This window comes from Lonchura striata, chromosome 3, assembly GCF_050655825.1.
Source record: "Lonchura striata isolate lonStrDom1 chromosome 3, ASM5065582v1, whole genome shotgun sequence".
NCBI lineage: Eukaryota > Metazoa > Chordata > Aves > Passeriformes > Estrildidae > Lonchura > Lonchura striata.
The window spans coordinates 71,011,953-71,029,590 of NC_140705.1; the positions used below are offsets into that span (position 1 = coordinate 71,011,953).

Here is a 17,638-nt window from a genome sequence, read left to right on the forward strand (position 1 = left end):
CCAGTTAATCCTGTGTACTTGTACAAGCTTTATCTGTTAAGTGAAGTCAATAACATGACTGTTTGGAAACTCACATAGAATTCACAGTTGCCTCATCCTTTTTTTATATTCAAATAAGTGTTGCAGTACAGCTCAAGCGTTCCCTTAAGACCTGTAAAAATCAAATGCCATAGAAAAACCTGATTAGTCTGTATACCTCATTTCCGTTATACTTTATATGCTGGAAGAATTAACACTATAAAAATCTCAAGAAATACATTGTAAATCCTCAGTAAAAATAGTCTCATTCATTTACTGAAGAATCCATGGCATAGAGAACCTCAGCGTAGTCAGCTTTTAAAAGCTTATTTTTTCCTGTTTGCATGAGTATACCTGTTCATAGTGATACAGCTTCCTGTTTTCTCTCTGTTGTCCTTTTTCCTCCAAAGCTTTACATTTATATTCTTAAAGGCATAGCATTTAAGATAGCTAGTACAGCTGTGGTTTTTTCGTATCATAGTAGGGCAAAAACAGTGATTCAGGTCAGGAAAGGATGTTAAGAATCTCTGTGAGAGTTACAGGAGGAACATAAGAGGCTGGAGTGGTAACTGTAATCTAACTTCATACCCAATCTTATAGAAGCCTGTCACTTACATTCCAGGAGAGACTACCTGGGACAAGCAGAAGCCACAGTTTGCATGCAGGAACTAAAGTATCCTGTAAGGGGAAAAAAAAAAACCTGAAATCCCAAAAAGCACAGTACAAACAGTCCAGGCACTTTGTGTCATTCATTTTATTCACATGTACAAGTTGACACTACACTATTAAAACAGACAATACAGAGGCATTAAAAACAAATACTGTTTAAAAACCTTAAAAAACACATATTGCTTCAAGCTTAGATGGTATTTCCCTATTATTTTTAAAGTGAATTCAGTGCTAACAATAGCTGAGGCAGCTTCCCATTCACTTGTTCCCCTAATTTCATGGGGCTACTTGTCAAGGTGTTGAGTCAGGCTCCATTTATGGCTTTGCTGCTGAGTGCACTAACTGAGCTGAAAAATAAACTGGAACATCCAGGTTACCATACATTAGGCCCTCAGATTGCTAGCATTTGGTCCCTATCACAGTTTAAAAAAAAGTCAGAGAGGCCTTTATATTTCAGTGGCACTACATTATGCCATAAAAGTGAGAATAGATACACTTCCCTCTGTGTTAGAAATTCAATTTAAATTTGCATGTGCTACCTGGATAAAATTCTTACCAGAAACTGTTCCTCAGTTTTGTTAAGGTTGGCTCTAAGTTTAGCTATGACCTTGACTATCTCAGCTTCCTGTGAAAAAGTCTGTATTTCATACTTGCAAAGATGTGACAGCAGTGACTGAACAGGCATGCTACTGTATTTTACAGGACATTCTTTTGCAGTTTTCATGGTAACATTTTACACTGTAAACACTAGTCTTCACAACACTATAGTTAAACTGCAGCATTACACATTGTAAAACTCTTGCTTCACTTATCTAAGTACTTCCAGAAACAAAGGAATAAACAGTCATTTTAATTAAGATTTTGGACAATTGAGTATTTACTGTGTTCTTACCAAAATGTTTTACTTCTAAAACAGGAGTGAGAAGTGTTCACCAATTTGCTAAATTCAAGAGTCCATGCAAGACAACATTTAGAAATTCCTTAATTTATAGGGAGACATTCACTAGGTTTTCTACTTTTCAGTGAGTCCAATTTGAAGCAAATGGCCACCTCCTGTAGGAATCTGTGGAATATACTTAAAGCTTTCAGATCTGGAAAGTTCTGCTTTACAATGCAGTCGGCTTTCCATTTGTTAACATCAAAGCACCAGCAGTTTTCCAGACCAAATACTTCACACATAGAGCTTACAGTGATCAGAGCTATACTATTTCATATAGTCTAAGCAAAATAGTACCTTTACAGTCAATTAATACCCAAATACAGGAAGGCTACCTGATTTGCAGAATAATTTACCCCTCACATCAGGTATTGTATTACTTAAACCCAGATAGTACCAACAGAGCACCCAGAATTGTTTTGGCTACAGATCATTTGAAAAAGCACAATGAAGACTCACAAGACCTTATTAGTGTATCTGCTGTCTTTTAGTAAGTGGTCTTTGTGGGGAGCAGCTCTTGACCAGATAAGAATTAGGACTAGACAATTTTCCTCAGTATACAGCAGTCTTGATGCTGTTGAAAATTCTCATTTGAAGACCTGGGCAGGCCTGTGGGTGATGTTTTTAGTTCCCCAGTATCCAAGGCAGAAGACACTTAGGCCTCCTATAGTTATTGAAAACACAAACACCTAATGGGAGATACATATTATCCAAACACAGGTACTTAAAGCAGGCACATAGTCATCCTGGCTCCTCCATTCCCTGTGGGAAGAGAGAAATGTAGAAGCTGTCTTCAAAAGCATGGCAAGATGAGTCTTGCCCTACACAGTCAAGGAAACTGTTGAATGTGACAAAATGCACTGAGGGCACAATCCATCACAAGCCTACAAAGCGTGTGGGCAACAGGAACAGGCAAGATTTTATTGAATAAGGCTGTTAAACACTACTGAGTTGGTGCTTTGACACTGTTGTGCAAAGCTTGGGCGGCTTCTGGAACTGCAACAGCATCAGAAGCAAGCTAAGCATATTTACAGCAGTTATTTAAAGAGAAAAACACAGCATAAAAGGAAATCAAAAGAATCTCATATGGAATAAAGGCATTCTCCGGAGTAGTTGTCCCCAGTTTTGGGCACTGTTCTAAAGTTTCAGAAAGTTCTAGCCTATGGTTTACTTAGCAGTCAAAGTCCCCTACAGGGATTTTGCTGCATATAAAACATTCTTAATCATGCTGTGTTTTCCCAGACTTAAAAGCTGTAAGTTCTTAAATAGGTCGCCTTCAATAAGAGTGGTCTGTATTTTTATAGCTTTATGCTTAAAAGGCTGGTTAAATAAAAACGGATTATAATTTCATGGATTCTAGGACATTTTAACAAAATTTAAATTATGAGTAATGAAACCTTTAGTGATGTAATAGACACTAGGAGGCAGCAGTCCTTGGACCCTTTGCACAATTACTTCATACAAGACCACAATCAGATTTTTCACTAAGCATGTGTACTCTGTTGCAATAGTAATTCTAGAGTCCTCCTTACTCACTGAGATTGTGGAATGAAGCTAAAACTAGTGCAGATTTCTGCTCTAGAAGTGCAGGTATGCTTCCTGTGGGAATATGTCCAGCCTGTAACACACAAGCTTCAAAACAATTAAACTGAGATAACCAGCATATGTAACTAACGCACAACACATCTGAACAAAACTTTGAAGCTCACAATTACAGCAATCATCTGCCTAAAGCATAGTTAGCAAACTAAAAAAAAAAAGATCATTTACAGCCACCTGAGAGAAACAAAACCACCAAGGATAACACAATGACTATCTTACTATGTAGAAGTAGGACCTACAAAACAAAAATGTTCAAACTTCATTATATGTTCTTGTTTACTAAAGAATACACCCCTCCTTTCCCTAGCCCTTATCCCCTCCCCACCCCCCCATAAGTGAGGGGTTCTGCACCAATTTCGAGAGGCAGCAAGTCATCTACAAGTTTTATCAACACAAATTTTACGTTTAAACCCTTTAACAATATAGTTGTATAATACCTCCAAGCGGAATGCGTATTGCACTCTGACCCCCACTGAGCATAATAGATACTCTGAAGTGCTAAAAATAGACCTCACCAGAAAGGAGCCAGCCCTCTCCTTCAATAAATGCATTTACATGATTAAGTACAGACTAAGTGTGACCACGAGATTAGTACAGTGGTACAGCACTATATTTGTAGAACAAGTAACTGCTTAGTGAGTGGCAGCTATCAGATAATGATTGTCTACATTAGTTATTTGGTACAACAGGAACAGCTACAGCAAAATGATCCTGTAGCTGTTTCTTGCCCTGAAAATGAGTGGTTTATTCTAATGACCTTAGAAACCGTGATAAAAGTTAGCATCAGCAGATTCACTAATCAAACAAGGTTGTTATTGTTTGGGATTTTTTGTTGTTGTTTTTAAAGTTGCTGTGTACAGACTTGGTATTTGCCTGCCTAAAGCATCTACACTAAAGCTAGTTACCAGACACACCGGCTTCCTGTTGCCTGTCTTCATATGCTTATTTTAATGAAAGTGTTAAATAGTTTTATAAATACAAAGGCACCTCCATCACTCCTTTGAAGTCTTTCCCCAATACCATCTCCCATGACTTGTACTTTAAATAAGGGAAAACAGATTATTTGTAACCATGATCAAAAAAGTGTTTGCTTTAACTCCCTGTATGCTAAGGTTCACCCTCCCACCCTCAAAACAAGCTAACTGAAGCATTAGAAAAATTCCCAAAAGGGGAATTGTCTAAAAGTTTGGGTAGTTATATCTAAAAGCCTCTTCAAATGTTATGGCTCCAAGGATACACCCCACTGTGAGGTAGGTAGCCAAGATAAAAACATTGTAACAAATATTTTAACAGCTGGAAACTCCCTATAAAAACCTTGCATAAGTGGTTTGGTTCCTTGCACCAGTGTCCTGATATGCGTAACTTCTTCTGAGGATGCCTAAGGGAATCCAGGTTCAGAGAGCTCTTGCTGAGTAGCATCTCATGTACTCTGTCATCCAGGGGTTGTCTGGTGGGGAGGGCTTTGTTCGCCAAGTGTTTTGTGCCTCTGCTGAGCGCACTCGCCTCTGAGAGAGCTTCCTTTTCTCCACTTGTCTCCTGTTCTTTGCTCGTAGGGCAGATTCATGAATCTAAAAGACCAGAGTTAGTATTACGGAAGGAGAACAGCCTAGGAACCCCACAGGAATGATGAGGCTCACTTTTTATTTGTCCCAGTCCCCCATCTTGAAGAACAGATTGTGAGCAAGGTTACATTTTCTTCTCTAATTTGTACCACTAACTCAACACAGATTCCTTTTTTTTTATGAGAAGTGCTTCAAATTCTGTTCTGCATTATCTTTCACACTTCCAACTATTAAATTATTGCAAAAATCTTGAATGTTTCAGTCTTACTCAGATGTATTCTAAAAACTTCAGTTCTCTATTTCTGTCACTAATAATCTTAATCACTCTCAATATGCCTAAGCATCCCTTAAAACTTAAGTCATATTAGTAAGACCAAACCCAAGAGATCCCTTAGAGACTAAATATCTTCCTTTTTAACAATGTGCTGAGCACACAATTACATACATTTTTATATTAATAAATTATCATATTTCCACCAAAATTAAATGTGAAGAGCCAGTTTCTATGTTTGTTTGCATCTGTCTCCAGATTGAAAACCCTATCTCCCATCTCAATAAGGGGTAAGCAGCACCTTTCAAACGTGCAAGAAAAAGTAACCTCAGCAGGCAGTAAGTAGTTAGCTTCTACATAAAGAAACATCCTCAGTGACAAAACAACGCATAATTGGGAGTTTCAGAAATGTTCTGCCTTTTCAGTCCAAACTCAAGACCAGAACTGAGGTGTTCCATTACTGTTTCTAGTGTAAAAAATATTAGATGTCTAAGATAAAATATAAATAATTCTGCTTATGTGAGACTTCAGCCTCTTCTAGGCTTCAACATAAAGCACCACTCAACTATTTTGTGCACTGACCAAAGTTTATCAAATTAGCATTAGTGTCCATTATCAGGAAAGGCAGCTTCTTTCCAAAGCTGTAAGGCCTACATTCCTCCTTTGGGTCAAAGGTTTAAGCTGTCCAGGAAGCAAAAGCCTGGGCTTCAAATCCCTCCCAAAACAGCCCATCAAAGGCCAGCTCCATCTTGCACAGCACAACCACTCCCACCTCAATCTTCAGGTATCTTGTGTCACAGACTCAGACTCTACATTAGCAGTAAGATAACAAGACACTGGCAGGGATGCATTAATGATTGTGTTTTACCAGCTTAGGAGATTTACAGAGAAGAAAGAAATGGATCTGTTAAAACACTTCTTTTGCTGTTTCTAAGCTAGGAAACACAGCAGAATCCTGGTGCTGTCCATGGCCACATGAATTTAATTTGTGTTATTTTGGTAATATTTACACCAGCCCTGTAATCCATCAGCCATCTGATAGACCATTCTGCTGCAAGCAACATCTCCTACTGGCAAGCCACCAAAATAGGCTGCTAGACAAGACATCTTAGCAGAGAAGCACTTGTACCATCTCAGTGAGGCTCCTAGTCTAGGAAGTGCTCCAGCAAAAGTCACTCTTTCACAGCACAAGCACTTCCCCAGTGCTGTGTCTGCCTGCTATGGGGTGCCTGGTGTTAACTGCCTGCTCCTCTCTTCTTAGGAAGTTCAGAATGCAGAAATACTTTTGTAACAGCCAACTTTGCTGGTAACACTGTAACAGCCATAAACAGATCAGGCAGTTTTAATTAGAACTTGAAAGTATTTGTCAAACCTGGGAAGCTTCCAATCCAACAGTAAAGACCTCTTATTTGGACATCTCAAGACTCTTCAGGTTTATTGCTAGGATCTACTGCTGGAATCTCCATACATTCAAGTAAAAGGGACCCCTGAGAAGTTTTACCTAGCTATTAAGACATCTGTAGGCACTATGTAGTCACTGCCTTTAAATGAAACAGAAGCTCTTACTTACTTCATTCACTGAAGCAGAAGCACAGACATTGTGAGTTTTCTGGCTCCCAGTATCCGTCTGTCTTTCTCCCCACCCATACAGAGCAAATGGATGTTTATTCTCCTTTGGTGCATCTGTCCTTTGGGGACTTTTGGCTGATTTTCGATCATTACGACTGGACAAGGCACTTCGACTTGGACGTCGTCCTGTACGGCTGGTTTTGTCTGCTTCCTTTACAGAAGTATGTTCTACAGTTTTCTCTTGCTCCTCCTTCTCCTGCTTTTCTTGATCTTCTTTTTCTTTCTCTGTGAAAAAAAAGTAATGCTTTAAGTTCCTAGTGACAACATATTAATGTCTGATTTGCACAGCCTCTCTATACAACATTGAAATTGTGTTTTTAGAAATTCAAGAAGTCATTGCTCCCTTAGCAACAGACATACACCTTGCTTCAATGTCTTCATTCTTTCCTTAGTGACTACAATACAGCTTTCACATACTTAAAAATACCTTTCACTGGTGAGGTTACAGATAACCAACAGCCCCAGACAGAACTTAAAGACTGTTTCCAGTGATCTTCTGTCTTCACTATTTCATCCCTGCATGTCTCAGACAGCAAACAGATGGGGCACTGAATGCCACATAGATGCTGCTAGCCAGAGATGAAGTTTGATAAGACCATGTGCAATATTATATCCCTCATATTATCAGCTTCTGCTGAAAAAGGTGATTGATTCATTTTCAAGCTCCCTGTTTATACATACATCTGTTACAGTTTTCTGCTTATGAAGGAGAGGAAAGTATGAAGCAAAAACCCACAAAGTAGTAGACATCACCTTTGCTACCTGATCAGTGAATTATGTTGTATGTTTAAAGTACCACACTCTGCAGGCATTACTCTCCAAGGCTCATTTATCCCATGCATTTAAGCCTTTCATAGCAAGGGGCCAGCAATAGTCCTTCAGTTACTGGGTATGGAGAGTAGGGTCTGTGCAAGAGAATTTAAAGGCTGAATCATTACAGTCTAGATCATCACTGAAGACTGAACCAGCATTATATAAAATATTAATTAATTAATAAAAACACAGAAACAACTGTTCCATTAGAGCCAATTTTCTTCCCCTTATAGTGTGTGATCACCTACAAGACACATGCCTTTTATTGGCCTAAGAGTATAGGAGTCCACTAGTAACCAATTGCTTTCAAGTCTTATCATTAGATTCTGTCTTCTGCTAGACTCATCAAACTCTGCTGACACAAACACACCAAACTTGCAAGTTTTCTACCACACCATCTATTTCTGCTTCTGGTGGGGACCAGTTCCACGCCACCTCTGTTCCAAGTCTCAGCACATTCAGCCACCACCGGCATACACTAGGAGTTCCTTCACTGTCATAGGGAGTTCTTCTGGTTTAGAGCTTGCTTACATATTGACAGGTTGACCAAGGATAAGTAGTGCAGTTTTTACTCAGGTGTTTTCATCATTAAAAGCAGAAGGGCTTGCCAATCCTGTGACATAATGGCAACCATTTCTGATAATTGCTGTGATTTCAAGCATGTGCATGCCCAATCCAACGCTGCTTTAATCTCAGTTCTGTATCCATCCAGATCTGATTAAATAGAAGTTTCCTGCCTGGCACAGAGATTATGAATCCATTTACTCTAGCACTCACTTCACATTTGCAGGGTAAAGATACCAAGGCTTGTTCCATGCCCCAGAATTCCCCTAAGGCAAGCCTTATGCTCTCTTCCTAGCTGTTAGCCTGGCCAGCATGGTTTCTACATGCTGCCAAGCAGCACAGAGGCCCTGGTGCTGGGCCCTGTTCAGGCTTGCCTATAACCATCTTCCAAGATGTGCAGGTGTAGCATTCATCTACAGGTGATACTGCAGTGCAGCTGAGTATTTGGTAAAGGGTGGCCAGCAATGTTAAAGTATTTAGAGCTGTATTTGTTGAGAGTTCAGTTCAATGACATTACAAAACAACAAAAAAAAAAATAGTCAAGGTCAAAGTAGTGGCATGTTGAGAGTAAAAATGGCTAGATTAATTTTACATACCTAAATATTGGCTGGATGTAGTTTCAGTTATTATAGACAAGGCTGGTAAAAGACAGCAGCAGTGAGCTCAGACGTTTTGCTTGTTTTCCCTGTGCTCCAGGACATACAGCTTCACTCTAAAACAAGGCAGCCCATTCAACATGACTGCAAACAGGCAGCACAGAGTTATCCCCTTACAAAATATTATCTGAGCATCTCCCTACACAGCCACTCCAAAAGAGGGACTGCCTAGGTCCATTATCAGAAGGAAGCACTGTTTTGAGAAAATTAAACTCTGAAAGGGAACATATTGCTGTCAATTCTGCAACAAGAGTGCTTTTCCTTTTGGAAAGCTGTTCCATCCTCCATTCAAAGGAAAATGTCATCTTCCTTCTCTGCAAAGGGGGATGGAGCAACACTGACTTCATAAACAGCAGAAGTGGCATTTAGAGACTTAAAAATACAGGAAAGTGGGGGCTCTGCAATTACATGGATACTTCAGCTTCAAAAAACAAGGCAACAGCCATGCCTGGGGATGCTGCTCACCAGGATATAGCTCCAGCTGGTCCAGAAATGATTGAGCCAGCTTGTCCCAAAATAGCAATAAAAGCATATGGGTAAATGGCACTCAGAGTCCTGTGCACAGCCTTTCAGTAAATGCTGTATGCCAGAGTGTACTGTAGCACTTAGGAGCACCTGCTATTAGAGCAGGGGTTTCCATGAACCCACTGCCACAGTGCCATTTACACAGAACTCAGCTGATGAAGGCACAAGATCTCTAACAGTTATTTAAACCTTTTATTTAAAACCACATATATCCAAGCCATTTTCTTAGGCAGCACTTTTCATATGAAGTCAGAAGAGCAGCAATTGACAGCAGGACTTAGACCCAGCTGCTCAGGAGGAAGTCCAGGCACCAGCAATTCCTACCCATCTTCTCCTTCCCATGCAGAGCACCAGCTCCAGCAGACACAGGAAACGCAGAACTGACCAGCTTGCAGCACTACAGGGATTAGGCAGGAGAGGGGAAAAGCTAGAAACGTTTAAAATTGCATCATGGCTGCTAGGCAGAGCACACTGAATGGACAGGAGGGGATTAAGTGCTTAACGAGCAGAACAAGTCTGTCAGGCCCACCCAACACGGCTGCTGAAAGCTCCTGCCCAGAAGAGGTCACTTAAGCCCTGCTGCATCGCCCCGCTTGCTTAACAGCTCGGCTCAGGCACGAAGAGCTCCAGGGGAGCTGCTCTCTCCCACAACACTGCACCCCCGGGGGGCAGACGGGACCCCCATTTCAAAGGCCTTGATGACTTACTACAGATACCAACAGCATTCTGATTAGACCCACGGGCCAGGTCACAGGGGTCAGTGGTATTATATCTATATAGAGATGCTGGCTCCTTACAGCACTACCCAGCATCAGGAGAAGCACTTCGTGCTTGCATTGCTGCAGGCAGAACTGCAAGTTTCCTGCTTTTGTACCAACACCTCCCCAAGCTGGCCAGGTCTGCTACACCTCTTGAAGGGGCTATAAAACCAGTTGTGGGTATCTAGAGCTGGGTAGAAAGTAAGTTACTACAGATGAAACAGATTGCAACATCATTTCTTCAAGGCAGATCTTGTGTGAGGCAATACTGGAGCTAGCAGATGCACAGCAGCTCAGAGCTGATTAGATTCACACAAGCTTCATCTGCAGCAGAGTTTGGAAAGTAATTACTGGATTGGCTTGATAGCAAAGGAAAAAAATGGGAGCAATTTTAAATAACAGTACTCTAAACCCCTGAATTGACACCTTTGCCTTCTATCCCAATCACAATCTGCTCCTTCCCACATACATGGGCCAGCAAATGCACCTGCAACGCGATGACAGACAAGATCAGGGAACAAGTTTGAAATCGGATCTTCTGTTTAGTTCCACTAATCCAGATCAGTCACTTTCCAAATACTTTTGAGGCAACTCCTTTGATGGCAGCTTGTCACTGCTGTTACTTAAGACCACAACACAAAAATGCTGAAGGCAAAGTGGCAATAAGGATTGGAAGATGCCTTCATCCTGCATGTGTGTGCAGCGGTGTCATTTCACAAGCAACAGGTCTGACAGCAGCACTGCTGCCAAGAGCTTGTCTTCTACTTACCAGCCCACTGGCTTCTGTTGACAGCTTTGAGGATGTGTCTACACCATAACTAGACCAGTTCATTTAGGTCAAGATTTTGTGGGATTATTTTGAAAGCACATCTGTGCCTAGGCATGTTCCACAGAACAATCCCACAAACAGCTGCCAGAAGTGGAGAGTCAGAAGGAATTAACCCAAAGTTGCCTCCAAACACACCTTGGTAACACTCAGCCATAGCTTCAGAGCAAGACACAGCAACAAAGCACATTTATCCTATCCTATGTGCTGCCCCAGGGGTTCACACTGGCAGTGCTTTAGACCAAGACCACTGAACATTAAAGCCAAGATGCCTACATGCACTTCCTCTTCACACACCAGAAGCATTCACAACTTTTATAAACACATACAGGCTCATTTCAGCGAGAGAAAGAGGAAACCAGGGTGACACATGCCATTATGAATTGTGTTTACCTCAAATTTACCTCAGATATTAAACAACATTAGTGCTGACCAGCTTGTTGCCATCTTGGCAACAAGCACTGTCAATACTACTCAGGCAGAAATCAGATTCCCCACAAAACAGCAGGAAGCAGCAGTAGCCAGGTAACAGCTAGGATATTCCAGCATGTGGGTGGATGTCAGATTCAGAAGACAAAAGATGTCATCAACATGAGCACACTCAGCTACCCCCACAGCACTTCAGTGTAATTACATTCTTTCAGAGTAAAAAAGAAAAAAAAAAAAAAAAAGGGCAGTTTAATAGTAGAAGCTTCAGAGTGGTAGTTTCTATGTTATCTCTTCCACATGCCTTAATTAGCCAGCCACTAAGCAGAAGAAAAATGTATCCTTATGATTGTCCAATACTAAATGTGTCACCTCCTTATGTGTGCATGAAGATACAATAAATATCCATTAAACCCAGCTGCCTAAGCAGAGTTGTTTTCAGTCCTTCTGCTGAAGACTTAGCAAAGCTCTTAAATACTCGCAGAAGTTAAAAAATGTTTATTAATTTGGCAAAGAAGTGAATGTGAAGTACAGATTTTTCTCCCACTATAAGTATAAAATAGCAAGGACCTAGCAAAACCTTCGGCATTCCCTTACAGCATCCATGGAAAAGGTATATCAGTTACAGAAGCACAGCTGCCTGGCAGGCCACTGGTGTCCCACAGTCCCTTTGCCACAGCTGTAGGACTGAGGACACAACTGGATGCACTGGATAGTCACACGCACCAACACTGACCGCAGACAGGGCCTGCATAGCTAGCCAGCTGTTATTCCCTGCAGAATCCCAACTAGAATCAGACTACCAAGTAACTCCAGCTGGACTTTTTCCTAGAGGGGAGTCAGGGAAGGAATCAGGAAGCAGGCTAATGAGTGAGCTGAACACCCTGGCCAGCAGTCTCTAGCTTTGGCAACTGCCGGTACCATTAGATTGTAGCAGGTTTATGTGCTCTACCCATAGGCTCAACAAGAGCAAAGATAAATTCAGGTCCCTACAACAACTTCCCAGGCTTGTACATATTCAAAGTGCATCAGAAAAGCTGGGAATGCCAGGTTCTGAGTGCAGCTTCAACAGCTTCCACCTCCTCTCACTAAAAGCCAAGCCTTTAGAGAGCATCGCCTTTTCCCATGCAACCACTCTCTGATCTTTTGCAATCCCTTATTTCTTGTCACCAAGATACTATGGAGTATGCTCCTAGTCTAACTTCCTCAAGGCCTGATTGAGGAAAGCAAAACTAGGCATACTAATACACTTACATACTGGTGAGCTGTTGTGGTTTAACCTCAGCCAGCAATGAAGTATCACGCAACCACACACTCCCTCCTCATGCAATGGGATGGGAACAAGAATCAGAAAACTCCGGGGTTGAGATAAAAAAATCTTGGCAATTGAAATGAAGTAAAATATAATAATAGTAGTGAAAAGGGAAGAATAAAACCCAAGAGAAATCCATGATGCCCAGTCAGTGGCTCCTGGGCAACTCCGCCCAGTTTATAGGCTGGGCAGGACTTCCTGGCTATGGAACATCCCTTTGGCCAGTTTGGTCAGCTGTCCTGGCTGTGCTTCCTCACAGCTTCTGGTGAACCTGCTCCCTAGCAGAGCATAGGAAACTGAAAAACCCTGTATTTTGTTTAAGTACTGCTGAGCAACTACTAAAAACATCAATGTGTTATCAACACTATTCTCATACTGAATCCAACACACAGGACTGTACCAGCCACCAGGCATAAACTTATCTCAGCTGAAATCAAAACAATAGCTTTGGGGAGGTGCAGTGTGTTACCCAGCAGCTGTGTGCACCCCATGTGAGAGCTGGGTACCGCAGGGCCACCCTGCTGACTGCAGAACCCCACATCACTAATATCCTCTGAAACACCAAGCTCTGGAACAGATGACAGCATAGATAAAGCTTTTGTGTAAGCTTTTGCTTAAGGTTAATGAATGCAGTTTAATCTAGAATATCAGAATACAGATCATTCTGGAAAGCTCGGGTCCCAAAGGGCATAGGATCAGATTAGTTTCCCCCACTCCAGACAAGCACATCTAACTCTGGGGAGAAGAGGAAACAAAAAACAAAAAACAAAAAAAAAAAACAAACAAACAAAAAAAACCACAAAAAAAAAAAAAAAGAAAAAAACACAACAACAACAACCACACAGCATCACAGCATGAGGCTTAACTGAACAGGTCTCAAGGAATTTCCCTGCTGCTGTACAACAGAGACAGCTGATTCAAAAAGCATATTTCAAAATGCCACTCAATGGCTGCCAGATACAGTATTCTTTCACTACACATAAGAAACCATATCTTATGGGATATAAAAAATACCAGTTTGAGAAGCTTCACCGTGTTATTATCTGCCAACCACTCTCTTAGATCGTGAGACAACAGAAGGGAATTGCTCTGTGCTACAAGAGAACAAAATATTACCAGCTCAGCGCCAGTTCAGGCTACAAAGTTAACCACGCTCAGCTGCACACCTAAGATCAAACCTCAGGTGGCATTAAGTACCAAATGTTCAGCAGAGACACATTACATGTGCAGGTCCAGGAAAGCAATTGTTATAAGAGCCAGCCACTAGCATATAGTCCAACTTGCGGCTGCTTTTGCCGGGGAACCCTCTTATATAATTGCAGAGATGCTTGGCTCCCATGGCAACAGTTTACATAAGTAGCTGTGACTCAGGATGAGAGTTGCCACCACTTGGCTCTTTAAAGAGACACCTCCGATGCCGCAGCCATGGCTTCTCCGCAGGCCTAGCCAGGATCCGGCTGCAGGCAGCGGGGCCCGGCTGGTGGGCCCTGCCACCCCCGGGCCGTGTCCCGGGGGCGGGTAAGACGGGCCAGGCGGCGGCCGGCTGTCCCCGCACGGTCACCCCGCCGGGCCCGGGCGCCCCTGGGATCGGGGCTCGGCCCCCAAGCCGCGGCAGGGCGGCTCGGGCAGAGCCATCTGTGCCGACCCGGCGGAGAAGGGCAGGGCATCACGGCCCCGCCGCGGGAAGGGCGCTCGGGCCGCACCGGACACACGCGTGCCGCCGCCACCGCCGCGCTCCCTACCGGGGCTCGCCCGTCCCGCCTCGCTCGGCGCTGCCGCTCCCGCCGCCTCCTCCTCCTCCCGCGCGGCCGCGGGGCTGCCGGCGCCCGGCGGCGAAGGGGACCCGGCGGTGCTGCCGCCGCCGCTGCCGCTGTCCTGCTCCCAGCCGTCCCAGAGCCAGGGCCGGTGCGCCTGCTCCAGGAGCCGGCGGCTGAGGCGGTAGTGCAGCAGCTCCAGGTAGCAGGCGCCGCACGATTCCCACTTGGGCTCCTTGAATCGCTTCATGTACTCCGTCTTCACGCGCCGCGCCGGCACCACCATGGCGGAGCCGGGAGCCGCAGCCGGGAGCCGGGAATCGGGAGCCGCCGGCCGAGCCCGCCCCCTCCCGCTGCTACGTTTAAATCCAAACAGCGGCGTCCGGCCCCGCCCCGAGCGGGGAGGGATGCATGGCGGAGGAGGGGGGGGGGGGGGGGGGTATGAAGCGCAGCGAACGGGATGAGATAGAATGAAAATTAAATCAAATATAAAATAAATCATAAATACACCTAAGCACCGCAGCCCTGGGCCCAGCAGTAGGCCTGCTGGGGCCCGGGGGATCCCTGCGCCAAGTGAAGCTCCGGGAAAGCCTCCCCGCCGCCCGGCTGAGCGGCAGCCTGGCGCAAGCAGCGAGTCCGTGCAGCGCGTCAGAACCGATGCAGCAGCAGCAGCAGCAGCGGCGCCTGCTGCGTGCAGCGCCCCGGGCCGCGGGGGTGCCTCTGCTGCCTCCCATGCTGCTTCTGTAAGAGCAAAGGATGCGCAGCAGCCAGGACCGGCCGGAGGGAGGCGAAAGCCTCTTCAGCAACAGGGGCCTCTCCCCATTTTGCACTAATATGCTTTAAAAACCCGTCGCCAGAACAGGATTCGCCTAATCCAGCCCTGCGCTGGGCGGCCGCCGTCTCTGGGGGTACGAAACGCTTTAGAAATAAGCGCAGAAACAGGGGCGGCCTCTGCAGCCGCCCTCCGCCCTCCTGCCTGCCCGCACACGGACACGCACTCTCGGCTCCTCAGCGATTTCTGGATATTTCCTTCTCTCACACACCGTATTTAGGGCATCGCAGCGAATCGTGCCCCTGTGGGACACGATTGTCCTTGAAAATGGTTTGTTGCAGAGCCTTTGCCACGGCTCGCTCACTTCTCAGCCCCCCTCTGGGAGGGGACAGCGTGTTCCCCCCGCCCAGCCCCACCCGCTGCCGGCGGGCTGCGAGCGAGCGCCCTATTTTGGACACCTGCAAACCTGACCGCCCCTGCCATGCGCAGGCTCTGCACAGAGCCTCTCCGGCCTCCTCGCCAGCCCCCGCTCCGACACACGGGGGCACTGATGGATTTTCAGAAACAGAAAACAGTTCTAGGAAACTGCTCCTTTTCTTTCTTTCTTTCTTTCTTTCTTTCTTTCTTTCTTTCTTTCTTTCTTTCTTTCTTTCTTTCTTTCTTTCAACTAATAAGGAAGCAAACAGTATTTTTCCGTTTGCCTTGCCCTGTGCGTCCCTTGATTGACACAAATTAAAAAAAAAAAAAAAACAAACAAACAAAAAAAAAAAACACCCACAAGCGGGCACGGATTCCCAGGATGGTAAACGATGGCCAAGACTTCACTGAAAAAAGTGTTGGTGGCTTTAAGGTGAGGGGGCGGGTAAGCACCTCTGCCTGCGCGGCAGAGTGATGCAATCTGAACATCGATACAGCTAGCATAACCCAATTGACTTACTTTAATCGATGTTCAGATCGAAGAGTATTTAGCCCCGTTTTTCCACCTACTGGCTCAGGCTTTCCAACCCCGTGCTGCCCAGGCATGAATGAGGGGGACAGAGATGTTGCCTGACCTTTGCAGAAGGGCCTGGGTATCTCCCTCCAGCCCTCACAGCCACACAGCCCTTGCAGTTATGTCAACAGCCCCGTGACGGCAGGATGTTGGAAAAATCCAGCGTGTCCAGCTGCAATTCAGGAAAACGCAGTCAGGAGAGCCCAAATGCAGTGACACCCTGTGTGCCTGGTGCTGCAGGCATGCACATTGCAGATCTGCATCCATAAACGTGTTCAGTTCCATTTTCAAACCTGTCCCAACTTCCCCAGGTTCCTTCAGCTCTACCTGCTGCTCCCATGGGTGGGTGGTGATAGGGCTGCCAGCAAGGAGAGTCTGGGCAGTGTATTTACAGGGAAGAGAGGTACAGAAATAGCAGAACACCTACCCCTGCTCAGTAGCCTCAAAAACGAGAGAGGGGGTCCTTCAGAGAGCTCCTTCTCTCCATGCTGTGACATTCACAGTATCCTGCCCAAGGCAGAAATGCAGGAGCCTTGCCTGCATACTTCCCTGGAATAAAACCAGGGAAGTTTTCTCCCCCCATCCAGTGCTATCCTGAGGATTATATTTTGGACCTGCCTCACTCAGTTATTTTCCCCACTGAGGGCTCCAGTGGCATCTGGGTTGTCTCTGGCGCCTTCTCCTTTTGGCCTTAGTGGTCCCACTGGAGTCCAGCCATGTCCTCAGCACCACCTGCCATGACAGAGAGTATTTTTTTGAAAATAACAGGGAACAATAGGTTTATAAACACCTGTAACTGAAGACAGAACTGGAGAAAGCAGTTGTAGAAGTGCTGTCTAGAGAGGGGAGCAGATTGCTTCCCAATTAACTCTGGTTTCTTACTCTGATACTGTGCTCAATCTACACAAGCAGGTGACATAAGTGGATTTCAAATAAACAGCAAGGTCTGGGGGTTTCAGATTTTCCTTTCCTTTCTTAAAATGTTATTTTGTACAAAATGTCATTTTGAACCAACCTGCACAGTTTTATCTGGTTATTTGTGGTTATGAAAATTGTGCTGTTCTTTCCACATATTTTATAGTATCAATCTTTCCTTTCCCAAAACACTTCTGTTCCCTGTTGTCCTGGTTTCAGCAGAGATAATTTTCTTCTTAGTAACTGGTACAGTGCTGTGTGTTGGAGTCAGTATGACAATAAAGTCATTAATACACTGATTACTCTCTCAGCATGACCAGGACAGCTGACCCAAACTGGCCAAAGGGATATTCCACACCATAAAACATTATGCCCAGTGTATAAACTGGGGGGAGATGCCCAGGAGCCAATGGTCACTGCTTGTGGGTAAGCCAAGCATCAGTCAGTGGATGGTGAGCAATTGTACTGTGCAGCACTGGTTTCTCATGGGTTCTATTCCTCTCTTCCTCTCATTTTTATTGCTATCATTATATGTTATTATTGTTATTATTATAATTGGTATTATTATATTTCACTTTATTTCAATCTACCCACAAGTTTTACCTGTTCTTTTCTCCTGTTTCTCCTCCCCATCCTAC

The 17,638-nt window shown here is 44.4% G+C and overlaps 1 protein-coding gene across 1 annotated transcript; it reads right to left on the reverse strand.

Moving 5' to 3' along the window:
- Window positions 1–754: 754 nt before the first annotated feature.
- CCSAP (centriole, cilia and spindle associated protein) lies at window positions 755–14,691 on the reverse strand. The gene is made up of 3 exons (XM_021527130.4): window positions 14,311–14,691; window positions 6,630–6,913; window positions 755–4,794 (listed from the first exon to the last, which is right to left on the reverse strand). The coding sequence occupies exons 1-3, from the start codon at window positions 14,606–14,608 to the stop codon at window positions 4,621–4,623; spliced, it is 756 nt and encodes a 251-aa protein (XP_021382805.2). The 5' UTR covers window positions 14,609–14,691; the 3' UTR covers window positions 755–4,620.
- Window positions 14,692–17,638: the final 2,947 nt, after the last annotated feature.

Bases quoted from the DNA above. Each gene is read 5' to 3' on its own strand.
- CCSAP (XM_021527130.4), bottom strand. From the start codon at position 14,608: ATGGTGGTGCCGGCGCGGCGCGTGAAGACGGAGTACATGAAGCGATTC. The intron at 6,914-14,310 runs GTAGGGAGCGCG...TTTTTTTCACAG, and splicing joins GGCGGGACGGGCGAGCCCCG to AGAAAGAAAAAGAAGATCAA. The intron at 4,795-6,629 runs GTAAGTAAGAGC...CTGGTCTTTTAG, and splicing joins CTTCTGCTTCAGTGAATGAA to ATTCATGAATCTGCCCTACG.